This window comes from Camelus dromedarius, chromosome 12 (genome assembly GCF_036321535.1).
Source record: "Camelus dromedarius isolate mCamDro1 chromosome 12, mCamDro1.pat, whole genome shotgun sequence".
NCBI classification, from domain to species: domain Eukaryota; kingdom Metazoa; phylum Chordata; class Mammalia; order Artiodactyla; family Camelidae; genus Camelus; species Camelus dromedarius.
This window is the reverse complement of record NC_087447.1, coordinates 60,205,925-60,233,355: the sequence shown is the minus strand read 5'-3', so window position 1 is coordinate 60,233,355 and position 27,431 is coordinate 60,205,925. Positions and strand designations below refer to the sequence as shown.

General features: G+C 38.9%; 1 protein-coding gene across 4 annotated transcripts in view; it reads left to right on the top strand.

The window, feature by feature from the left end:
• Positions 1-27,431, top strand: part of GRM5 (glutamate metabotropic receptor 5) — a 384,531-nt gene that overhangs the window by 2,440 nt on the left and 354,660 nt on the right. For 2 of the 4 annotated variants that reach the window (XM_064492795.1, XM_064492793.1), the window contains exons 2-3: positions 1,128-1,239; positions 13,523-14,384. In XM_064492795.1, coding sequence (XP_064348865.1) covers positions 13,724-14,384 — 661 coding nt within the window. In that variant the 5' untranslated portion in view covers positions 1,128-1,239; positions 13,523-13,723. The remainder of the gene's footprint in view (positions 1-1,127; positions 1,240-13,522; positions 14,385-27,431) is intronic. The other 2 variants (XM_064492794.1, XM_031460522.2) reach the window with 1 other exon arrangement.

The following is a 27,431-nucleotide window of genomic DNA, read 5'->3' as shown; positions in this document are numbered from 1 at the left end:
GGCTGCAAGGGTTAAGAAAGGGATTCTGCATGCCTTCGGATACTAGTTCCCGCTCCCTAAGGCCAGGTGCGTGTGTTAAGAATGCAGACTGGGCTCCCCAGAACCACCGGAGGGCTCGGAATTCAGCGATGCGAAGATGGAGAGGAACAGGAAGGCGAATCGCTCCCCAATAGATCGGTTAGCTGCCGAGCCCCAGGCGCCTGCTGCAGGAAGAGGGGGGACAGCGGGTGGTGCTGAAAGCAAGCGCTTTCACTCAGGCTAGCGTGCCTCTTTCTGAACCCCAGTCTGCGCCCGGCCGCTCTTTCCTCTCCCATGGATGTAGCTTTCCCTTCGCACACAAAAGCCTGCTAGTTACCCCGGAGCGGCAGCGCGAGCGGCATGCCGAGGTGGGAGCCCATGTCTAGCGACTTGGGGAAAGAACCCGGGGCAGGCCCACGAGCTAGCCGGTGACCAGAGCCTACCCTGCACTTGGGACCTCGCAGAGGGAAATGAAGAGTCTGCCCGGAGGGCTCTGGAAGTGCCCCCGCTTCCCTCAGGAGCAGGTGCTGTGGGGAAGGGAAATCGAGGAGAGGTTAACAAGTGCTTGTGCTTTTTTAGGCACTATCTTTGTGCTGCCTCAGCTGAATTGAAAGCTTGAGTAGCCAGGCAGATAGATTCTCCCACACTTTACTTTCCGCTAAGAAACTGACACAGACCAGTGGGAAGGCAGCGGCTTCCTTCCACCTTCTTCATTCCCTACATATTGTTCCATTGTTCTAAGTCCCTAGAGACTGAGCTAGAGCTAATCTGTATCCTTAATGCTGACCGCTGGACTTTCGAGGCAGCCAAGGGAGCATTGCCTTGTGCTGTGTGCAGCCCCTTCCCTTCCACCCACCCGCTGCGGGGCTAAGCTGAGGTTTTCCATAGAATCCTCTTAGTTATACAACATTCTAGACTCTTTGGAGTTTTGGAGTGTTCAGATATGCTACCTCTTGTTAGGTGTGCTCCGTGCTCCTCATTGCCTTCATGGAGCCCAGGGCATTTTCTCCTTGAATTTCTCTCTTATATCCGTGCAACTATACATTTAAGAATCAGTTGTGACTGTTTTTGTCCTTTATGGATGTCGATTTCCGATTTCTGTTTAAAAGGATCTTTGGTTGGGACTTGAAAATACTGCTTCCTGAACTCATCAGGTTAATTCACATCCCACAAAGCCTCCTCCAAGGAAATCTTTTCAGCACTCCGGACAGATCCTACAAGGTTTGGGTTTTTTTGTTTTTGTTTTTTTTTTTTTTGAATGTAGGTAGAATATAGTACGTTCTCCATAACTGCTTAACTGCTTCTTTAAGAGCTTTCCCTGGTCATTTAGATTCTGCTTGACAAAATATGTAATCTAAGTTATTTTTTGTTTTGTTCCCTTTTTCAGTTTTATTTTGTAGAATTATTACAGTTCGACTGCACATACAGATTATATTGCATGTAAATACATATATTTTTATTGCACCCCTAGGTCTCTGCTATCCCATGGTAATACTTTGGCTGTAGGCTGTGCTCAGAAAGAAATCAAACTCCTTAGTGTTTATTTATTAAATGACATATTGATATTATTTGAGGGAGAGGCGTGGTATTTGAATATCCAAGTACTTTCCCAGTTCTTCAGTTTATTTTTGTGGATAGACACAAGCCTCTACCATCACATCATAGTACACGTTAAGGACATGATAACATATGCCAAGGTGAAAACTGAAAAATTCACTCCAAGGTGGTGTGTTCAACCAGTACAAAATGTGCAGACTTTGGGGATGTTTGAGTAACTACATAATATTTTCAGTTTTCTCTCTGCTTTTTGACATTCTTATGTTCCCTAATTCAATAATTTATCTTTTTAAACATGTTTACTTTCATGACTAAAGGATTTTACTAATTCTGATTTCCTTACGTTTCTTCAAAATATGTTGACAATTTTATAGGAGTCGTATTAGATTGTCTTTTATGGAATTGTCAGAGCATTTTGTATAGAAAAACTAAATAAAATGCCGATGAAAGGTAGGTGAAATTACAGGTTGAAAAATATGAGGTAAAGTTAATCATGAAAAATATTGCTCTTATTTGGGTACCGTTTTCTCCTGGGCTTTCTAGCCTCATGGGATGAAGACATATCCAAATATTCCTCCCTTTACTTTTTGCTGTGTTACTTTAGTAGATAGATGAGCTTAAGCTAACTTCATAAAATAGTGAAGACTACCTTTTGGTATGTGTTGATATATGCTAACGCTGATCAGTTTGAAATTTGGATAAACTGGAGGTGTATTGCTATAAAGCAGGAACATCCTACAATTGAGAAATATATATTATTTTTAATATTCAGAGAAATGTTAATACTTGTGCTGAGGCATCATTTAGTCACCATTTTTGTTGTGTGGAGTTTGGAGCATAGAAGAATATAGGAGCATCCAAATAAATTTTTTTTTTTAAGTTTACAATGTGCTTGTGTAACCAAGAAAAGAAAATTTAAATTTTGATTTGTCATTTTTAACTATTTCTAACCGAGAACACATTTTCTTTTTTTTGAGAACATATTTTCTTGATATTCCTTTATCTTGGTTGGTTAAAAATGTACTTTTAAAGCATAGCTATAAAAAAAAAGTTATGCCACAAGCTTGCTTTCATTTTCTTTAAATTCTCAAACAGGAGAAAAATACCTAGATTTTACTAGTTCCAGTCTTGTTCGAATTGTATGTACCTTCAGTGAGGAGGGAAGCCAAGCCAAAGTCTTGATGCAGGCTCGTCTCTGCCCTAATAACTATCATTTATTGAGCGCATCAGGCACAATGCCAAGCACTAGATTTGTTATTTAATCCTCATAACAGTCATACAAGGCAATGATTTTTCTGTTGTTAAAATTGAGGGCTTTTTCTTTCATTGTCACATAACAAGGAAATGGAAACATTATACACACACACAAACACACATCTGATTTGTTTGGAACTCACACTTACCCTTTTTTCATTATATTAGGTAACTTTAATCTATGGTGTGGCTGAACACCATGGAATTTTTTCACTGTGTTTTCCAGGGAGTGGCGATGTGGTTGGGGGTACAGACCCTGGCCCAGGATTGCCTGAGTTTGAACCCCAGCTTTGTGGCTTATTAGCTATGTGACCCTGGGCAAATTACTTAACATTGCTCTGCCTCTCTTCATTTTTAAAGTTGGAAACAGGTTGTAACACTATTAGCCTCACTGAGTAATTATGGGGAATTAATTACACAAGTATAAGTAAAGTGCCAGACTCTGAGTGAACAGTACAGAACTGGTCTTTATGACTATGAATCACATCCAGGCCTTTGAATATCAAATGTTTCCTGCATTTCCTATGTTATTGAATTTAATCTTCTCCACAACTTTATGATTGGTATATAATTAGTTTCAAATATCTTCCCTTATTTTAGTCAAACTATTCAGGAAGTTTAAAGGAAAGAGTTATATGCAAAAAAAATGTATTTTATATTGATGTGATTCTGTTGGTCTTGTAAAGCTACCAGACCTAAGAATAATTCTCTAGTGATTGGTTTTCACAACTCTAGCTAGAGGCCGCTGACTTTAAATTTTTGATCCTAAATGTTCTAAGGAAAATTAAAAGTTCATAATCATAATGGCACTAGTGGACATGTAATAAGAATGCAGCCCATTTGCATTCATAATATCTTGCAAAAGAATAATTGAAAAATATTTTTAAAAAGCCAATTTGTTCTAATACAAAGTATTATATAATGCAAGTAATGTAGAAGAACCCTTTAAAGACCTACAAGCAAGGTAAATAATAAAATATTATATTATTTTTCTAAAAATAAAAATGAGATTTTGAAAAACCAGTGTATAAATTACTATATAAAATTATTATTCTTTATCTTTAAAATTATAATGAACGTTGTATTTCACAGAGCCTTTGAAGCAGTGAAGTGTATCATGGGATACTCTTCTCACATTCATTTTTTTTTAGTAATTTCTGAATACTCAGAGCTCTGCTTATTTAATGTAAGGCAGTATCATCACTGACTCTCACAGTTTAATCAAATTTCTCAAGTTGAAATTGCAAGCTTCAGAACAAGATAGTGCAGCCAGAAACAAGTTACAATGTAAAGAAGGAATAAGGCAAGTCTATTCCAAACTACTCTCTTTAAAATTATCAGGACATTTCAGAAAAAGGCTTTGTGGGGGCTGACACATCCAATGGCTCTTAGTTGTCTTCCTTTTTTTGATGATTATGTACACCTTGCCAGGATGGATTTCATATAAATCAGCAGTTTTCAACTGGGAATGACTTTGACCTGCAGGGAACATTTGACAATGTCTGGGGACACTTTATTCATCACAACTGGAGGAGATGTGTGCTGTTGGCACCTGCAGACCAGGGAAGCTGTCGAACGTCCTGCAGTGCACAGGATGGCAGTCCCCTCAAATGAAGAGCTGTCTAGTCCAAAATGTCAACAGGTCTGAGATTGAGAAACCCTGATCCAAATGATTCTAGGAAACGGAATTACCTGTATTTATTTGGTTTATTTGTGTGGCTTCCGAATGTAGCTGATAGCCATTACGTAAGAATTTGACAAAAAAAAAAAAAAAAAAAAAAAAAAAAAAAAGAATTTAATAGAAAACAGAGTCTCCAGAGTGTTTTGCAATCAATGCAGAAGGTTTAACTAACCAACTCATCTGATTTTGTGGAATGTGGGTTCTGGAGCCAGAGAAAATTAGATTCATGTTCAGACGCTGCCATTTATTGTATGTATGAGACTTCTGGCAAGATTCTTCACCTCTAAACCTCAGTTTCTAGAGATTTAACATAGGCAGTAATCATACCTACCCCATAGGGTCTTGTGAGACTTACATTAAATTATGCATATCTATTATTTAGCACAAAGTAGGCAGCCGATAAATATTGGCTATTAATAAGTAACCAGAGATCGAGTTAGAAATGCAAAACCACATTTTCAAGCACCTAATGGTAGGTAATATAATATGCACGATAGTACTTTACAGTCTTTAGAGGTGTCATAAATAACAAGAAAGCAGCTGAAGGCTGCAAAATGGGAAGAAGTTTAGACTCCCTGCTTGATACTTAAATTGAGACTAGTTAACAGTGGATTACATCATTTTTATTGCTTTGCTGTAGAAAGCTGTTTTAGGTCTTCATGGACTACTAAACCAGTTGTTTAATGATTTACAGTGATTTAGTGAGCTTTATTCCACTGCCAGCACCTCTTAATTAATGCATAAAATTACAGATTTCACTTTTGTTACAATGTTACTTTATGGCCCCTTTTTGCTTTAAGGGGGTTTCAGTTAAAATCTGGCATATTTTTTTTGTCCTGGGCTAAACAGAGGGGGTGCCTTTCTTGTTGACAAGGTCACAGATGTGTGCTTGAGATAATGACAACAATGGGGTGTTCCTCAGGCTGTAAAGCTCTTGGTATCACTGTACCTCAGAGCCTCTCTTATCTGTGGGATGCACTTGTTTTCAGGAAAATCTATCAGAGGCATCCATGGCATGTGCAATAGTGACACCCCTATTTGTGGTGAGGCTATTGCTCAGGCAGAAGGAATCATTTTAGTGTTGATGTCCTGAGCTGTATGATTTGCTTGTGCGGGGATTAAGTTATATAAGAGACATCTGTGCCAGAAAGATGGTCAGCGTTTGAGAAGATTGTTGAAAATAAAAGACAATGTGAGCTGTGAGGCTGATTACCATGTCAGTTGCCATTTATGGCAAATTCTTCCCGCCAATGTTTTTTCTTCATATTCATTAAGGATACAATATGAGATCGTATGATTACCTAAGGCAAAATACTTTTATGCATATTAAATACATGTCTATTGTTTTTTTATAATGGAATAGTGATTAATTGTATTATGCTATGAACCCAGAATATATAATATAGACTATTGAATAAAGCAGCCTAGTGCTTCTGAAAATAGGACCCTGAGCCAGAATATCATATAAGTTGTACTATTTATGTAAGCTCTATGATTTACTACTTTTGATTGCATAAAAGTACACCATAGTTTTAGATTGTAGATCTATAATATTTTGAAAGCTTTTAAAAAAGTATTGTAGTAGTTAATTCCTCCCCATTATCTATAGCAAGATTTAACATATGTATCTACATAGATACATGTATATCTACCAACCTATATAACCCCTACCACCTCAGAGTTATAACCTAAAGAAAATAATTTGTTCTCTTGGAGACTCTATTTCCACATATATGAAATGAGGATAATCAGACTTTCTTAGCGGTAATTTTGTTTTAGGTTGAAGTGGGATTAATAAGGGAAAAGGCTCTGTACACTGAAAATAATATAAAATGGTTTTACTATTTCCCATCCTTTTTTTCCCCGCCAGACCCTTGTTAAATGAATGAATTAACCTCCTGGTAAGAAAACTAAGGAGAAAAGGCCCCACTGATGAGCTTGTATAGAAACAAGAGAGAGCAGGCCCTCGTGGAAAGAACATTGTGTAGTACCCAGAATTGATAAGATAAGGAGGAAGGACTAGAGTGAAGTTAATGCCACCTTGGACAGTCTAAGTTGATAGATTATAAAATGTGAAAGCATTTATGCCCACAATGTCATGCATTTGTCCTATAGAAACACTTTCAAAATAAGTTAAGTGCAACACTCTTTATGACAGTAGAAAAATCTATAAACAATCTAAATATCAAAAAATAGAGGGTAATTAAATAAATTTTGGTGCACTCATAATTGAATACTATGCAACTGTTAGAAAAAAATAGATGTTCTAAGTGTGAATCTTGACTCTGCTACACACTTGTTTTGGAATCTTAGCCAACGCATTCGATCTGAGTCCCAGATCCTTCGTGTGCATAAAATTATCTACCTTACAGGGTTTATTTTTTAAGACAGTTAAGCGACATCTCACGTGAAACACTAAACATAGTGCCTAGCACATAGTAAGCTCTCTGTGTTTTTCTTTTAATTATTGCTATAATTATCTCCATCATCAAAATGAACTAATATCAAAAGATATTTACATTATATATAAAAGAATAAAATATACTGTAATACAGATTTCATACTAACATTCCATTTAAATTAAAAAAAATCTATGTATACAAGCTTATATGATTAGAAAATTACAGAAGAGCAGACACCAAGTTATAGAATGTGATTAAATCTGGATTTTGAAATGATATTTTGCTGGGTTCTGGTCCCAGGTCTGCTAAAAACCATTTATTTTTTCATGGATCTCAGTTAAACTGAATCATATGTGGGGCTCTTTCTAGTTCTATGATGCTACTTTCCTTAATATATTGAAGAGCCATGGGGAACACTAAAGTGTTCTGCCTCCTACTTTATCAGGCCCTGCTTCCCTTCTTGATGTCCTCTGTTGCCTGGACCCATTGGACAGAGGGAGTTTCATTATCCGTTTTTCAATTTTCTATGGTAGGGTAGGGAGCACTGTCTTTAAACCTCAATCAGGTAGCTGACCAGAAAGCCCCGTAGACGCAATTCCCTTTATTTATTCTTTCATCCAGTAGGATTTACTGAATATCCATTTTGTGCAAGCATTAGACCAGGTGTTGTGTATGGCACAGATGTAACCTTTAAAGGGTTTCAAGTCAGCTGGAAGAAAAAAACACATGTGCATGAATAGCTACAATATTAGCTTAGTAATAAATAATATAAAACAGTATGGCCCAAAATGCCACATAAATTCAGAGAATAGAGCAAATACTGCAAGGTGAGGGATCTGGGAAGAGTTTATAAAGGGACTATTTAAAAATATTATCTCATTCAATCCTCATTAACACTCTTTGAGGTAGGTGCTATTCTCATTCCAGTTAGGCTCAGAGAGGCTAAGTGACCCAGGGCACACAGCCAACAAATGGCAGCGCCAGGATTCAGACCCAGGTCTGCTTGACTCCAAGCCAGTGCTCTTAAAAACTCTGCGTTAAGGGCACGAAACAAGAGCATGTCAGAGATCAGAAGCAGCACGAACAGAACCACTGGGGCAAAGGGGTGGATACCTGGAGGAGACACAAGTTTAGCTTACCAGCAGACTCCCAAGGAGGGGCAGATTGAGAGGAGACAGGACACAAGGGAGACTGGGCCAGAAATTTAGAAAGTAGATCCCTCAGTCCCACACTTCAAACAGATCACAAATAACAAATAGGTTTGATGGTTTTTCTTTCTATTTCTTTCTATCTCCACTTCCTAGGTGATTGCATCCAGTTTCATTGTTTACAAAAAATAATATCTCGATGCTGATGCCTCCTCCATCCTCCATTTATGTCTCCTGTGCAGACCTCTGTCCATACATTCAGCCTCTTACATCCCAATGCTTATTAAATATCTCTTCTTGAATTTCTAACAAGTATTAAAAATTGATGTATCAAAACTGAATTTCGGCTCTCTCCACGCAGATCTGTTCTTCCACAAGTTTTCTCCACCTCAGTCATCGTGACCACATCTTTAATTTGCTTAGTGTCCTCATTGATTCTTCCCTTTCCTTCACACCCCAAGTCAGACCTGACAGCAGACTCTTCTACTCCAAGTCCTACTGGTTCTCACCACCTGTACTCCCACCTCCCTGATCCAAGCCCCTGTCATCTCTCCCACCTGGACCATTGCGGTTGCTTCCTCATTGCTTTCTTGGTTCTGCCTTCATGCCCTTATTCTTGTAGAAACATTGGTCAGTGTGTGTCCCTCCACTATTGAGTACACATATATAACTGAATCATTGTGTTGGACACTAGAAACTGACCTAATATTATAAATTGACTATACTTCAATAAAAACAACTCTTCCAGAAAATCACTCTCACACAGTGTTAGAGCCAAAGTCTTTTTTTTGCCTTTCTCTCTCTCTCTATATATTTATTTATTTGTTGAAGTATAATCAGTTTACAATGTTGTGTCTTTTAAAGTCCGAAAAGATTTACCACTTCATACTAATTCTCAAACCTCACTTTTTCTTCTTTCCCCATTTGTGTTTCTCTGCAGTCACACTAGCCTCCTTGTTGTTTCTTAACACACAAAGTATCCATCTGCCTCAGGGACTTAGCATTTACTTTTTTTTTTTTTTTTTCCTAACCTGGAATATTCTTTCCCTAGGTATTTGTGTGACTCATTCTCTTACTTCTTTTGGGTATTTACCCAAATTTTACTTTTATAGTTTATACTTTTTGGCTGCATTGTTAAAATTTCTTCCACATCTCTGATGCTTTCCATATTCTTTCCTTGCCTTGTTTTCCTTTAATCTTTATTACTGTGTAGCATACGATGTTTTATTTCCCTATCTTATTTGTTGTCTGACAAACCACCTTGGATTACAGGCTCCGTGAGGGTATGAATGTGTATCTGCTTTGTTCCACATCTGAATCCTTAGGGACTAGAAGAGTGCTTGGTACAGAACAGTCACTTAATAAACATTCATTAGACAAATGAGTGATGCTAAGAGTTAGAGTATATCCTACTGGTCTGTTTGGAACTTATGCTCTATTAATTTCTAGTATTTTGGTAGCACATGGGATGTCTCGTTTAATCTTATCATAAGCTGAGTTGTAGCACAATTCTGTCCAATTTCTAAGTCATAATTTATTTCAAAATACACTTTCCAGATATCTGAGTTTCATAGCTAGTATCAATAAAATACAGCTGTTGTGTGAGATCAAGGCAGATTATGAAGCAGTCATTGCTTTATAATCTGGCAGGTCATAATCCAGTAGGAGATGCCAGGGCAATAAAAATACATCTGTGCTAGATAATCGTACACATTTGTACCTTCTCTGTGCCGAATCTTCTCTTTTCCTGGAATGTTCTTCACTCTCCAGTTTTTAAGGACGCTCCGGTAAGATTCCATGTCCCTGGGAAGTCCGCATGGTGTTTGGGTGGCCCCTCTCATTTTCTGTGGACTTTGGAAGTAACTGTCTTGAAGGAAGGGGCAGTAAGGTGGCAAGGGATGATGAAATGAGTATGTTACGGAGCCACTAGGCATAGACATGCATTCTAGCTCCATCCCTTTCTAAGTTTTTAACTTACCAAAACCCATTACATCATCAGTAAAAGGGTGATCATAAAATAATACCTATATCTCAGGGTTGCTATAAGGATTACTGACACCCACATACCACACGTACAGAGACACACCCACACACAGACACAGATGCACGACGCACATAGAGTGTAACACCTTCCAGGGGAGCGAGATGCGACGTCTCTGCTACATGAAAGCCTTACGTGTGTCTGTGAATATCAAGCGCCCAGGACATGTTTTTTTTGGCTTCTCTGACATCCCCTGTTCTTACTTTCTGATCTGACTCTGTTTCCTAGGCTGACTTTTGACAACCTCACCTCTCTGTGGGGCTTACTTCTCAGCTCCATCTTTTCTCTGTTTGTACTTGCTCTCCAGGTGGTTGTATTCATTCCAAAGAGCTTATACATTGGTGACCCTTAATTTACATGTGTAACCCCCAAACGCTCCTCTCAGTCCGGCCTTACATGTCTACCTTCCTCCTTGGCAACTTTACTTGGATGCTTCCAAAGCATCTCAAATTTAACATGTTCAAAAGGAAAATCGTTAAGTTTTCTTCTTCTTCCATCTGTTCCTGTTCCAGTCAATCCTATCTCTTTTAAGGGTACCAAAATACACTAGTTTTATTTAGCTCAAAGCCTAGGAGTAGACCCTGATTCCTCTCTAGCTTACCCACATTCAGTCCATCAGCAAGTCCAATTGATTCTACTTGCAAAATATATCTGACTGTGTTCACTTGTCACCAATCATAGCCAAGCCACTATCATCCCTTAGCTCGAGTGTTATAAGGGTCTCCTTATCAGATTTCTCAAGTGCGTTATCCAGAACAGTGAGCCTCTAGAACAATCTTTTCTAAGATTGAATTGTGCCAATCATCTGTTTACACCTCAGTGGCTTTTTATTGTACTTAAGCTCCAAATTCCTTTCAAAAGCTTACAAGATCCTACACGGTCTGGCCCTTTCTTATCTTTCCAACGTCATCTTCTACCACAGTCCCACCCATTCTTCATGCTCTGGCCACACTTTTCACATGACCGACTTCTTTTCTTTCTTCATTTTCTTGTTCTTTGCATTCATCAGGTTCCAACCAAAGGCACCTTTTAGAGTATTGATCTGTAAGCCCCATGAATATAGGGAGCCTGTACACCCTGTTCTGTCTTGAATATTTGATTCCTAGCAGAGAATCATAGCATAGGCATGCCACAAATAGACGGTTGATGATGAGCTAAAGAATAAATGCCTGGTGCATGATGGGTGCTCAGTGAAAGATAATGATAGTAATTACCAATGTATGTCTCTGTACTTTGCTATAGAGTCTCTCCCACTCTATAGTTAATAGGTATTTGTTGAATGAGTTAATAATTAATTTAGCTTATAATAGGAGGACTATATATGTATATATACAAATATATTCTCAATACATAAGGCTTGCTGGAAATAACTAACAAATAAAATGCAAAAATAAAATGTGTGGTTTGATGGGCCACTTCTAGTCTCTCACCTCAGCTTTAATAGCTCTTACAAGATGAAAATGAATCCTGGTTCGTTACTGGCTTTGCTCACTAACATCCTGGATTTAATGAGAAATTGTGATTCTTTTTACTTTAGATTTTTCTTTTTGTCTGCAGTAGGATTCGTGTGATCGTGAGAATAAGCATGGATCCCCAGGTCTTTGGTCTAAGTGAAGTGAGGCGAAAGCTGGGGAATATTCTGATGATTTCCCAATGAGAAAATTAATATTAGCCTTTGTTTCCTTCTTCCTTGTCTCCAATGCCAACTTCCTTACCAAAACTGATTTTTCCCCCCAAATATTGCTAAATATCTAGTTATTCTGGAAAACCTAGCTATTTGATGGGGGTTTTTGTTTTTGTTTTTAATTTTAGTGTTTGGCACTATACAGAGGGAGCCTTTCTCTGTTGCTATAGGAAACAGTAGAAGGAAATGGTGAAAATGAGAGTGAGAGTGATTAGAAATGTGACTCAGGCTCTATTCATTTTGTGCGTGGACTAGAATGTTTGCAGGTCTGATGAATTTTGAAAACCATTAGTATTCCTGAAGAAGCATCATAATTGCATAAATTCCTGAATAAACATCACCTGTCTTTGAAAGGTGGTGCTTAGGGAGTTAGTCACTTTAAAACAGTTTGAGATCCTTGGCTGGCCGAGATGGTAGCATACAGAATAAGTCTCTTATACTATCCTTTAAATAACCCAAATCACTAATTTGTCAGTGCTCTCTAACAAATCATGCTAGAATTTGCTGTAGGCAACTTGGGACAAAATTTTCTTCTTCTTAGGAGCTTAAATTGAAATAAGTGACTATATTCATAGCTATACTTAGTTTCTGCTTGGAAGTATAGTTCCAAATATGCATCCATCCAGCCTTTGAGTCTTCATGACATGGAATTTTTTCCTGGATCAGGGGTATAGGACTGATTACTGTGAATTTTATTACAAGACTCTATAATTACTTTGAAGACTCTGGAGAACCAAGTGAGTTGCCAGAGAATTTTCTGTCCTCACCACCTAGGCACAGAATGCCCTTGGAAATTTAATAACAGAAAAAATCATGTCTTGAATATATATAGCCCTTTTCAATACACAAAACATTTACATAGTTGATATCTCATATTGATTCCCATAAGGGCAGCCTCACACACATTATTCCCATTTTTCAGATGACAAAGTTCTGGCACATTTGAAACAATTTACTAATAGTTCTGAATAGTAGAACTGGAATTTGAACCTGAATGTTCTTTTCTGCAAAAATTAGTATGCATTTCACTATGCTTATGTATTGGGGGGGGGCATCTTACTTTGTAATCTTCCAACCCCCTTCCTTCTCTACCGTTCATTTAATGTGGAAATGCCCAGTTGGCTTGGTTTGTCTTTGTTCTATCTTATATGGAAAGTAGACGTAATTCTTATTCACTGGAGAGATTATTCAACTTGCTTTACATTGCAATTGAAGAAAGGGCATGTGGGCTTTTTTTAAAAAAGTAACTTTATTTTTTAATTGCATCATCAATACATGCCCAATGCTGAAAATTTGGAAAGAAACAAAAAGCATTCCTAAAACAAACAAAAAATACCATCATTATTACTGGAGATCACCAATATTGAATATTTTGGAGGTTTCTGAAGATTTTTGTTCCTGGCATACTTCTTTTAGGATGCTTCCCCTCACCTCCACATCAGAGTATAGTTTGACCAGCCACACATAAGATTCATTTTTGGGTACTCCATATGAACAAATGAAAAAAATATTAACCTAAACAAAGTAGGGTCAAGAAGCTGTATCAGCTGCTTTTATCAAACCACAAAATCACAGCAGAGACAAAGAAGAGTCAGAAAGATTTCTGAATTCTTTTTTTCAAGTTATCTGCATCATCAAAGACCTCTCTTTCCCCACTAGCATAGACTGTTAGAGCTTCGGAAACCAGCTGTACTTCTGTTGTTAAATACCCATTCTGTTCTTTTCCTTCCCCTTCAGGTTTTGAAGATCATGATCACATGGATGCATCTAACTACATGGTACCTGGGGACATGGTGGTCCTTTAGAGAGCACATCTAAATTGTTGGCTAAGGCTTTGGTTTGCCACTCAACATAGGACATCTCTTGATCCTGTCTGTCAGAACTCTCCTAAAGTCTCCCCACCATGCTGTCTTTATTAGCTTGAACTCCTTTCCTAAAATGGTCCTTCTGTTGATCCTGTCAGTCCTGCTTTTAAAAGAAGATGTCCGTGGGAGTGCACAGTCCAGTGAGAGGAGGGTGGTGGCTCACATGCCAGGTGACATCATTATTGGGGCTCTCTTTTCTGTCCACCACCAACCCACTGTGGACAAAGTTCATGAGCGGAAGTGTGGGGCGGTTCGTGAACAGTATGGCATTCAGAGAGTGGAGGCCATGCTGCACACCCTGGAAAGGATCAACTCAGACCCCACGCTCCTGCCCAACATCACCCTGGGCTGTGAGATACGGGATTCCTGCTGGCATTCAGCTGTGGCCCTAGAGCAGAGCATTGAGTTTATAAGGGACTCGCTTATTTCTTCGGAAGAAGAAGAAGGTCTGGTGCGCTGTGTGGATGGCTCCTCCTCTTCCTTCCGCTCCAAGAAGCCCATAGTGGGGGTCATTGGGCCCGGCTCCAGCTCTGTGGCCATTCAGGTCCAGAACTTGCTCCAGCTTTTCAACATACCTCAAATTGCTTACTCAGCAACAAGCATGGATCTGAGCGACAAAACTCTGTTCAAGTACTTCATGAGGGTTGTGCCTTCAGATGCCCAGCAGGCACGGGCCATGGTGGACATAGTGAAGAGATACAACTGGACCTATGTGTCAGCTGTGCACACGGAGGGTAAGTTTTCTTCACACCGAGTCTGTCTCATGCACCTGACAGCTTGCCAGTTACAATTTCAGGTTCTGGAGGGCTGAAATTGTCCTAATTATTTGGGATCTTTTGAACTGCTTAGTTATACCAGCTCTCTAAGAAGGGACTGGATGGCCGATGTCTAGAGTAACAGATTTAAGCTAATACGAGTGATGCTGTGGCCATCATTTGGCAAAATAGGAAATTTTTTTCTGGTTAATGTATTATGTTATCCATACACCTGCTGTAATGATGCTGGAGATTTTTAAGTTTTCTAGATCTTCATTGAACTTCTCATATTTTTAACACTTTACGGTTGCTCCAAGTGCCTCTTGTTTCTTTTTTTTTTTTTTCTTTCCAGTTGCTTCTTCATTTATTGTAGGATACATGCCTCAGTAATGTAAGAGGTGGTCTTGTCTGGGTCATAATCATCATAATACCTTCTTATAAAAAGCATCCATTTGGATTTCTTTGAATATATTGTGCTCTGCAATTATCATTTTTTAAACTTACATTCTTTTTTATTGAAGTATAGTTAGTTTACATAGTTGTACCGATTTCTGGGCATCATGTTTCAGTCATACACCTAATGTTTCTGAGAGTTAAAGGGAGGTACACATAAAAAACATGTAAGGACTGAAGGCACCCGGTCCTGGCTCAAGTATGCTGTAATAGAAAATTACCAAACAGTTTAGTCTTATGACTATTTTTCAAAAGAGTGTATAGTTAAAACTGAAATGGAGATATGTATGAATTAGGTCTATCCTTGGATAGGACATACTCGGGAAATGTAATTTTTAATAATTCAACATTAGTTTGCTTTGAAATTTATTGCTTCTTTATGCTCAGAGCATAGTGAGGAAGAAAGACATGCCTGAGGTTCTGTAACAGATAGTAATAATATTAGCTCTTATTACTGTTAAAAGTGCTTTTAAAATGCTTTTTATACATTGTTTGTTAGTTCTCAACCAAGGCTGTTCAGTATAGGTTTGGTTTGACCTACAGAAGTTAAGGTGCCCAGATTATGAGGCTCACTCATTGTGCAGCACTCCTCCTGGGACAGCACACTGCATGTACTAAGCATGATAGTATGCCAAGGAAGGCACCAGATACTTTGTATAGCTCATTAAATCATTGTTAGGATTAGCTGAGGTTTTAAAATTCTGCAATAACACTCTCAGTGTGTTCTAAACAATCTTATAAAATGTTGGGGTTGAGTTATTGGGAAATTAATGGTCAGAGTAAAATGACTTCAGAGAGTGGAAGTCCGTCACCAATTAGATATTGCAAACTTTTCATCAGCAAGTGCTCTCAGATGGATTTCACTGCATAGACACTCAATAATCGCCAAAGCTGCACCAGTATAAAATGGGTTTCTACACTGGTTTGAGACGTCTATGCCTTTGGAGGTGTTCATGCATGGTTTATAGTTTACTTACAGAGTTGTTGATTTATAGAGATTTTGAGCAGTGGTGATTGGATAGGTGATTGGACTAGGAAACCTTTGACTTTTTTTCCTTATCCTGAGGTTTTTCTTAAAACCACCATTTCATTTGATTCTCATAGCAAGCAGTGATATAGATAATCCAGATATTTTAGTCCCATTTTAAAATACAAATTTTTGAGGAGTTCAAATAGTTCACCCAAGAATTACCTGATAGCAATTTCAGAGACAGGAGGAGGCTCATAGCTACTAACTTCTAGTTCAGAGTCCTATTATAATTTAGCAGAATTCGATAGAATCATACCTGGAGGATACATTTATGTAACACATGTTTAATAAGCCCAAATATACGAAAGGCCCTCTGGTAGTCTATGAAGGACAGTCCAATGTTTTATACATCACTACCCTCAATGGGCATGTAATCGGAAATTGAAGGAGAAAAAAAAGTCACGTCCTGCTCCATGGGGATGGAAGCCATGGTGGAAATCTTAGAGGAGGAAATGCATTTGACAGTGGAATTTTAACAGGAAGAATACTGACACTTGGTGAAAATTAGAAGGCATGGATTTCCAGTAAAGGGCACAAGGAAATATGAGGTGAGAAAATTAAAAAATATGTTGGCAGAAGACCAAGGATGAAGACATGTTTTAGTGTGCCTCGAATCAATCATAAAATGTATTAAGGACTTCCTTCTGACTTCAGAAGAGTAGATCTTGGTCACTACGTAGGAGATGCTAATCCAAGATTGTGTTCAAAGAGAAACTCATCATCATTACCTTTGACTTTTACTACTTTAAATTGTCTTTTTCAACCTAAATGTACATGAGTAGTGAGTGATATTAATAAAATAAATTATGATGCATTCATACAATACATTATTACATAGCTATTAAAATGACTGAGGCATTCTGCAGGTAATGAGAACAGAATGATCCCCAGGATCATTTTAAGTGAAAAAAGCAAGGCACAGTCCTGGCATGTTATTTGTATAAAATGGAGATTGTAAAAACCATTTGATTGAATATTTACAGAATTGTTTTCAGAGAAGAGAAAGATATAACAGTTGCTCCTTCTAGGGAGGAATTCTAAGGAATTAAGGAATAGGGTGGAATGGAAGTGACTTTTCTTACAGAATTTTTACATGCAAACTTTTGAAGTGTATTACAAGCACAGGCTGCCTATTACAACATAGCAAATAAAAGAAAATATTCTATTTGTGGGCAAGAAATAAGTCAATAAAAATTTGATTGCCAAATTCAGGCAAATTTAGTGATTTTTCCAAATATAGGCCAATAAAAATTTTGTTGCTCGATTTTGGCAAAATATTTGGAAGATAACATGGAGATGCAGGAGAGAACAAATTGAATACGGACATTAAAGACTGGAGGAAATACTTCTTGGCCTATTGTTTTATGTTGTTAATGAAGAGGTATTTAAATTGCTTTGATCGTAAGCAAGTATGTGGCTAATGAAGTTACATGGGGTTACATCTTATAATTTATCAATATAGGAGAGGTCTGATGGGAAGTTCTGCAAGTTAAAATTCACCTCTAGGATCAGGAAAGTGCTTGAGTGTAGCAAGACACAGCTCTGTTGGGTACTGCGGAAGGCCCCAAGGTGAGCCTGGGTGTCTGCTGCCTAGCCCTTCAGGGAGCCCCTGTGGGATTTTCCATGAAATGATGGTACCGGTTCTTCCTTGGGCCTCTTTCTGTGGCTGGTTTGGGGCAGTTCTCTCTAGCCCTGGTTCACATATCCCCAGTATCTCAAACTTATTCCCATGTCCTTATAATTACCTTCTGCTCAGTTGTTATTCCTCTGTCTTGAAGACTATGGAAATTTCCAAATGCTTTCACACACAGCATTGAAGTCTATAAAAAGCTGTTGTCTTATTTTCACAAAACCCATTTGTCCCCCCCATGTTGCCCATTCATTGTATACTTCAACGTGGCAGTACTGTCACTCAGTCCTCGTGGCAGCTATCACAAGATGTCCCTTTGAGAATGTGTGTGCTGTCACAGAATTTCAGAGGAGAGCACAAGGAGATGTGGGTTTCAGCTTCAAGGTTAATCTCCTACACTCGCATTTCCTTGGTTTATGTTTTTTTGAAGGCTACAGGACTGTATATTTACTGTGGCTTGTTATGTTATGCAGAAGTATTGCCTAGGCCTTCAAGGCAAAGAGATTAAATGTCTGAAAACAAAAACAAGAAAAAAATGTGTTAAAAGGCAGACCACACTAGCTCTTCAACCATGTGGAGGAAAGGAACATGCAAGGACTGGGAAGAAAAGCCTGTACTCCTTTTAAAGGAGTCAGTCCCATTGCAAGCCACTCTCTCTGCTCTGAGAAAATTTAAGGAGTCCTTTTGTCTCAGTGCATTTGGAAACGTTGGTACCTGTGCCCATTATGGTGCAGAAGCAACGGTGCTTGTCTGTTTAAGGGTGTGGCCGATCCACTGCTTTGGCTCTGCTTACGTCCATGAATGACCCCTTTGCTTTGTAACTTCGTGGTTCCCTTCCGCTCTTATGCAGCACTAGCCTTGTGACTGCTTTGGCCAATAGAATTTGGTGAGAATGAGAACTTTCTTTCTTATGTGTCTGTCTTGGAACCCTGTCATCACTCTGAGAGGGATGAGAGCAGCCAGGTTCCCCAGATGAGGGCCATCTTCGACCACTTGACCTCATCTAAGCGAGAGCTCCCAGTGAAGTTCCACACAATTGCCGTCGTGACCCACAGTCAATTTCCATCACGTAATAGCGCCCAACTGAAGCTATAAACATTACCCATCTAACCATAAATTTATGTGCAGTAACAGATACCTTCAAGGTGGAGCCCAGTGTAAGCATTTTCATTCCAATGACTTTAAACTCAAACCCCACTGCACCCCAGTGGGGTACTACTACAGTGTCTAAACTTCGAAATCAAAACAAAATAAATTTATTAACACACATTAATATTCTTGTGATTTCAACGGAATAAATGCCATGGGCAAGAAAGACAACTTTAAATGCTTCCCCCCATACTTTTGGTTCAAAGTTAGAGCTCTGATAATTCCCTTGAAGTCTGAATGCTATATATTCCATTATTCCATGCTTCCCCTTCATATAGCTCCATTTAATTGAGAAGAGTAATTATGAATTGGCTTTTATACACAAACTATACGTACGGTACTTTACAGATGACTTATAGGATTTTCACACTTGGAAATTTTTGCTGACTTTAGTTGAAATTCCGCTGTACCTCCCCAGGGTCTGTCTGAGTGTGTAGCACATAATAGATGCTCAAAGGCTATTTGGTGAATGGATGTATTTGTGTTAAAATAGTACCCAGCTCACTATTAATGAGTATATCGTGTGTGGATAAATAGCAGGCACTTGTAATTTTTCACAGTTTTGCTTCTCTATAAAAATGACATACCAAAATACCTCCTATGATTAATTGTTAAACGCTGTTCACACCTCACTCCCTTTTTTGTTTGCACTGGTTCCCGAATTTGTTATTTCCACCTAATGATAAAGGAATGCTAATTTGTTCTAGCCAAATAATACATCTCAGTGATGCTCTGGGAGAAAAATTGTACCAGTAAGTTGTATTGGTAATGTGACATCATTAAACATTGTCTTCAGGCTAACTTTCAGGTTATGATACGGTTTTCTATCAGTTATTTAAAAATTTGGTAACAATCAAGCTTTGGTTGAAAGGCCTTCGGTGTGATTCATAGTCTGTACATTTAGTTTAACTTCTAAAACTTGGGGAACACGGTTTTCTCATTATACCTTTTCTATTAATTGTGATTGTGTCAAGACAGCAATTTAGTTTGGGAAGATGAGAGATGTCACCATGACCCCTACTGAGTACTCTTTAAAGAGATTTCATTTTGTTTCTCTGGGGATTGAACAGTGTTGAGAGTTGAGATGAACTTTGAGATGGTCATAGTGATAATTCAGACAAAAGCTACTGTTAGCTTTGTAGAATGTTAACACTGGGAGGGTCTCAGGCAAGCGTTTAATAACCCCTTTATCTCACATTTGAGGAAACAGGAAAGGAAGGACAAGTAATTTGGCCTTAACCATTAACAAAGCTGGGTCTTGAAACTCAAGATTCCTGTCCAGAATTTTGTTTCCACATCATTCAAGTTTTTTTTGTTGTTGTTATTTTATTAACTCTCCATTTCAATGCTTTATTCCTTTTCCCTTTGCCTCAGTGATGACAATCTGCTGAAAGTTTTAATGTCTATTTTAAATAATAGCAGGGACCACGAATGAAATCGTTTATGTAGAAAATTAGCCTTGAGACATAGCATGATCTCTTTGCTCTTGGTCTGTAAATTAAATGAACTGCTTCTTTGCCTGGGTCATACTGATGCTTTGCAGAAAATCTGAACATTTTTTCCTTTGCTTCACAAGAATTCTGAAAACATCAGACCTTCTGCCAACATCTTATAAGTATGAATTGATTGGATAATTATGTTGGTTGCCATTAGCATGACAATAAATGAAAAATCAGATGCAGAGACTTTTAGGTAGATTCTTCATTAAGTTACATCATGGAGCCACAGTCAGGGAGCTAGTGCAACTCTAATAGTAAAAGAAGCAGTCTTTCATAGTCATATATCACTGTAAGCAACTTCATTGTTAGTAGAGAAAGAAACACAGGTAGCACTGGGAAGTGTGTTTGGGGTCGGGGGCTTCCTCTTATCTTCCCTTCCAGATGGAATAGTCTATGGACTTCCAGCTGGTAGCCTCTAACCTGTCTTAGGGAAAAAATTGGGATCCACTGACCTATCTAGCTGTGGCCAGGACAAGATCTTCCCTAATTTCAGGGGATTATTTTTATTATTATTATCACCATCATAATAATAATATATTATAACAAATATTATTATTATTATTTAATATATATTTAATATATTATTATAATATATAATAATATATTATAAATAAATATTATTATTTAATATATATTTAATATAATATTATAATATATAATAATATATTATAAATAAATATTATTATTTAATATATATTTAATATAATATTATAATATATAATAATAATATATTATAAATAAATATTATTATTATTATTATCACCATCATTATTTTTAGACAAGTTCTGGCTTGGGCTCTGATTCACCTATAAAAGACTCATGCCTGAGATAACATTCCTGTTTCCAGTTTCTCAGACACTATTGCTGTTCATCCACTGCTGAAAATACCAGAATGTCCCCCTAAATACTCCATGCCTAGGGCGACTAAGTTAGAAGAAACTTGGTTTTTGGAGGATGCCACTGCACTGCCATCCCAGCACACACAGATAGCTACCTGGGGTGCTGTGCAAATGTGGACACTACAGTTCCAACCAATCAGATGCTTCTTGCAATGCAAAGATAGTCTGTGAGTGAGTATGCCTGTTAGGTATTTGGGTATTATCCATTTTATGGATGGGAGCTGCACAAATTGTGTGTCTTTCCTTGGTGTCCATTATTCAGGATCTCGCAGAGACAACATTATTGTCTGAGCTTTAGAATTTCAATACTCAAAGGTCCGTTCCTTCTGTTTACTGAACTAGTCTTGTGACTCAGTTCCTCAGTCATGATAATCTTACTAGCTTCTAGGTTTATGAAGTTTCATAATGAGCAACAGGCATTGCTTCTGACTGAGGAAAGCTGGGGAATGGGGGGCCGTGGTGTGAGGTGTTCATGTCCCAACGCAAAACAGTTTCTGCACAGCAAACTCTACCCACCACACATGAAGCAAGCCCATAAGAGAAAACAAGGGTAGAGGGGCACAGAACTCTAGAGAGAGGCTGCTTTGCCCTTCTTTGTTCTCTCTTTCTCTCCCTCTTTCTTATTTACCGAATTTTCCCTACCTCTTCTTTAGCTACTGAAAATTTTTAGATTTGTAGGCAGTTTGGTAAATCTAGATCAAGAGTGATAAACTCATGACCCCCTGAATTTGAAGGTGAATATATGAAAGATGAAGATTACATTAATGTATCCTGGGAGTGGAAAAAATAAAAGGCCTAGTTTTACTGAAAGAAATATCGCTGACGTCAGAGATAAGAATGTTCACTGTGACTCTGAGAAAGTCACTTCAACTCCTTCATACATTTGTCCCATTGAAGGGGGCTGGAAAGGATGTTCTTGGAGACTTCTTGCAGGTTTCACCTTCTGTGACTTGCTTTTCTCATGCTTCCACAGACACGCCCGGGCTGGATAAAAGGGGGCATCACATTTCAAGTCAACACAAAGAAGAGTGGCCAAAGTGGTTGTGGGATATGAAATCCTGTCTTCAGAGAATAAACTGAACAGAGAGACTGGCAGGGCCTGAGTGCTATTCTTAGGTACTTGGAAAATTCAGGTGGAGAGAAGCTGGACTCTATACGGCCAGGAACATTACAAAGAGAGCTAATTACTGAAACACCAGAATAACAAATTACGGGTCAATTTTAGAAGGATATTTTTTGTTCCGTAACAGAACCATTCATTGAAAGACTGGCCTCTTTTAGGAGTTAGCTCTCTGTTCTCCGTGACTCCTGTGCACAAGCTTGGAATAAACAGCCATGTGGAGGGGCTCTGGAAAAATGAACGTAAACCTCAGTTGGGAAGTGAGGGAGCTGGATTATTTGCCCTCTTTGATAACCCCATTCTTGACAACCAAATGCTGCTTAATTGAGATTCTATTTTTTTTTTTTTTTGGTGAGTTAAAACACAGTCATGTGTACTATAATACGTCATTCATTTTCTAGTTGATTCATTTATCCCATAACAAGTTACCATTTATGGGTTAGAAAATAGGGCTGGAAAGAGAAAGTGATTTTTCCCAAAACACTGTGGCTCCTTAGTGGCAGAGCAAGGATGTGGACCCAAGGCCAGCTCTTTTTAATTATGTCCGAACTCCCTCCCTTTATACTGGGGTGGTTGTGGCTTCAAGGAACAGTAGGATGCACAGCTATTGATCCTCTTCCCTCCATAGGAAACATGAAAACACTATTTGTTTCCCTACTGAGAGAATCTTTTGAGTATATTTCATGTGTCTTTGTATCTGGCTTTGAAAGCAGCACCTTTCCTTGTTCCCATGGAAGGATTTAATTACAGTAAAAAGAAAATAAATTAAGGAGGAAGCATGTGGCAACAAGGTGACCTCCTAGAAGACCTTCCTGTGAGTCTGATGACAGGTACAGACTGTACCTGGTGGTTTCTATCTGCATCTCCACTGCAGACGCCACAGCTCGTCCTTCAGATGCCAATTATGGGAGGAAGCCGTATGGTATGAATTTTTTAAGGGCAGGAAGACATATTGTTAAATGCTGGGGCCTTATGTATGGAAAACTTCTCCAGAATACATTAGGACTAGGAGTTATGAAATCTCATTTTGGCGCATACTCCAGAAAGACTTCTCAACTTGTTTGTGTATGTAGGGATGGGGGTGTGGAAACAGGAGACTGAAGATGGAGAGTTAATGCTGTACTTTAAGCACTTCTGAATTGTTTTCACTTTTATAAGAAGCATGAATATCTTTTGTAGTAAAAACAATCAACACAATGGTTTTATAACATCTTTTTAAATTTCAAATTGGATGTGCTCCAGCACTTGGAATAGTCAGTAACTGCAACCTTGCTAATGAAGGCTAAGGTGTAGCACGTTGAAGCATCCCATAGGCTTGAGTATAAAGCCAAAGGAAATAATACGGACCCTAGGAAATAAAACAGACTACATTTAATAGCTATGCTAGTTTGAAAATGAACCAGATGCTCCTCTTACACATCATTACAGCTCAAATATAACAATGCCAATAAGAGCTATTATTTATCAAGTATTTGTGTTATCAGAAAATATCTGTTTTTCTATACTGTATGAAGTGATATTAAGATATAAAGTTTATGCTATTATTAGTGTATTATTACTAATATCTGAAAATAAGTTCTACCCATAGCTACAATGAAAAGTAGACCATAAATAGAGTAAAAAGGATATGTCTCTACTACTTTTCTCAAGGACTCTAAAAATTGAAGTGTTTGTATCTTTGACAATTTCTTCATAAGCCTTCTTAATATTCCTTTGGTTACATAATTTCTTTTCAAAAACTCTGCATCTGCTTTTCACCAGATTTGGGTTAGGATTTCAAGCCTTGACTCTCCCTAATGAGAGTAGAGAGCCATTTATTATTAAGGAAAACTGAATTATTGCATTGCCTTATGCTGGCTTTTTATCTTTTAGAGAAGCGTGTTATGTTAGTTTTTTTTTTTTAACTTTTTTTATTGAGTAATAGTCATTTTACAACGTTGTGTCAAATTCTAGTGTAGAGCGCACTTTTTCAGTCATACATGAACATATATATATTCATTGTCACATTTTTTTCTCTGTGAGCTACCATAAGATCTTGTGTATATTTCCCTGTGCTATACAGTATAATCTTGTTTATCTATTCTACAATTTTGAAATCCCGTCTATCTCTTCCCACCCTCTGCCCCCTTGGCAACCACAAGTTTGTATTCTATGTCTGTGAGTCTATTTCTGTTTTGTATTTATGTTTTGTTTGTTGTTTTTTTTTTAGATTCCACATATGAGCGATCTCATATGGTATTTTTCTTTCTCTTTCTGGCTTACTTCACTTAGAATGACATTCTCCTGGAGCATCCATGTTGCTGCAAATGGCGTTATGTTGTCAGTTTTTGTGGCTGAATAGTATTCCATTGTATAAATATACCACTTCTTCTTTATTCAGTCATCTGTTGATGGACATTTAGGCTGTTTCCATGTCTTGGCTATTGTAAATAGTGCTGCTATGAACATTGGGGTGCAGGTGTCATCCTGAAGTAGGGTTCCTTCTGGATATATGCCCAGGAGCGGGATTCCTGGGTCATATGGTAAGTCTATTCCTAGTCTTTTGAGAAATCTCCATACTGTTTTCCACAGTGGCTTTCCTTGCTTCCATCTCCCACTCTTAATGATTTAGATGTCTTCTTTTACAATTTTGTGTTTATTCTTTTTGTAATTCATGGCAGTTATCTCCTTTCCAGTTATGAGTTTCTCTTTTTGTAGTATCCTGCTTCTTTTCTAGTCAGAGTAGACCTGTGAATATTTCTTTTAGCATGGGTTTAGTGTTGCTAAACTCTTTTAGTTTTTGCTTGTCTGTGAAGATCTTTATCTCTCCTTCTATTCTAAAGGATAGCCTTGCTGTATAGAGTATCCTAGGCTGCATCTTCTTTTCATTCAGGACCTTGAATGTATCTTGCCACTCCCTTCTGGCCTGTAGTGTTTGTGTAGAGAAATCAGCTGAGAGCCTTATGGGGGTTCCCTTGTAACTCACTCTTTGCTTTTCTCTTGCTGCCCTTAGGATCATTTCTTTATCCTTGACTCTGGCCATCTTGATGATGATATGTCATGGTGTGGGTCTGTTAGGATCCTTCCCGTTTGGGACCCTCTGAGCTTCCTGTACTTGGATATCTGATTCCTTTAGGTTTGGGAAGTTTTCAGTCATGATTTCTTCCAATACCTTTTCAATCCCCTTTGTTCTTTCTTCCCCTTCTGGAACCGCTATTATGCGTAGATTGGCACACTTTATATTATCCCATAGGCTCCTTATATTGTTTGCATTTTTTTTATTTGTTTTTCTCTCAGCTGTTCTGATTGGGTGCTTTCTGTTGTCCTGTCTTCCAGGTCACTTATTCGTTCCTCTGCATTATCTAGCCTGCTTTGTACAGCCTTTAGATCAGCTCTCATCTCAGCAAATGAGTTTACTAATTCTACTTGGTTCTTCTTTATAGCTTCTATTTCATTTTTGATGTATTTTATATCTCTAAACACTATTTCTTTTAGCTCCTTCAGTACTTTGATCACTCCTTTTTTGAAATCTTGATCTAATAGGTCATTAATGTCTATTTCTTGATCATGCTTTCAGAGGATTTCTCTTGTTCTTTTAATTGGGAGTGGTTCCTCTGCTTCTTCATATTGCTCATATCTCTGGCGCTGTGGCTTAAGGAGTATCAGTTATCTAGTTCTCCTGGAGACGGTGTGCTCTTGATGATTTTATTGAGAGGGCTTTGTGTCTTCACCCTGTTTTGCGAACTCAGCTTGTTGTTTCCAGAGGCCCTCTGTTGGTGCCCTCGTCTGTGCTGCTCCCAGTGGCTGTCGGCTAACAGATCGTGCCCCCTCCCAACACTATGTCAGGTGCTGAGCTCTTCCCAGTGGGTGGGCAGGTCACTCCCCCTCGCTATGCCGCAGTCAGATGCTGCACTCGGGCAAGGCAGGTGGGTGGATCGCACCCCCTCCTAGCACTGTGGTCAGGTGCTGCATTCCTACCAGGAAGGGGGGTGGCCACCTGCCCTCTCCTGGTGCCGGGCGCTCCACTGCTCTGTGCAGCTGCCCACTCCGCTCCGCCTCAGGTTGGCACTCCGAAGGCGGCTCGGGGAAGACCACGGAACGGTCCCGCCCCTGCTCTGTGCCAAATATCAGCTCCTTGTTTGTCTTGGCGCCATGAGTTCTCTGAGGTGCCAGAGCAGAAAGATCTTATCTGCCTTGGGCTGTAAACAAGTCTCAGTCCTGCCTAGGAGGTTGCAGAGCCCCCAGGTGTGGATTCAGGTCTCGGCCCCACCCCCACCCTGGCCCTGCACACAGGAGGAGATGGCGGCTGTGGCTGTGCCCCGCCTCTCTTCTTGGGAGAAGTGCCAGTAATGGCACTTCGGGTCTGAGGAGACAAAGGTTATGGCGCCGCTCCCCACAGGGCACACCAGCCATGTTGCTTTGCTTTTTCACAATTTATGGGGGACTGAGGTTGTTCTGCTCTATATCCCCTCCCAGCCACAGCGTGCAGCACCCTGCAGTCCCCCAGGGCTGCCTCAGTGCAGCTGCCCCAGTCCTCCGCCCGGCTCGGGCTGCCTGCCCCGGCCCCCAGCTGCCGGCTCCCATCTTGGGCTAGGTCCCTTTGTGCCCATTTAACTCAGTTCTGTCGGTCAAGGGGTGCTCGGGGCAGATCTGAGCCTCAGAGGCTCCCCCTCCGTCCCGCTGGCCTCTGCATTGGAGAGGGGAGACCCAGCGAACGAGCGCTAGTCCTCCTTTGCTACTCCCTCCCCGCGGGACCGGTCCCACACTGTTTTGCTTTTTCTTCTTTCTTTTTTCCTTTCCTCCCACCAGATTTTTGGCATCTTTGCTTTTTGAAGAGGGCGGTTCTGTCGGAGTTCGGCAGGTGCTCTGGTTGGCTGAGTAGGTCTGTAGATGTGCGTTTTGGTGTATTTGTGGGAGAGGGTGAGCTACGAGCATCCTTCTACTCCGCCATCTTGTTTCTCTCTCTGTGTTATGTTAGTTTAATTTCAATTTCATGGAATTTGAAAAAAATTAAATTAAAAATGCAGTTGATACTATGTTTCATTGAAGTAAATTGAAAACAGAAAAATGATATCAAGACACTGAAAAAAATTAAGCTATCTGGCAATATTATTTGTAATCAAACTTAATTTGCTAGTTTTCATTTCCCAAGTTAGTAAACTCATCCCTTGTTACATGAGCATAATTAATTCTCATTTTTTTGTTCAGAGGATATAAAAAATATATAAACAATCATTAATTTTCCTTACATTTAATGTTGAAATTCT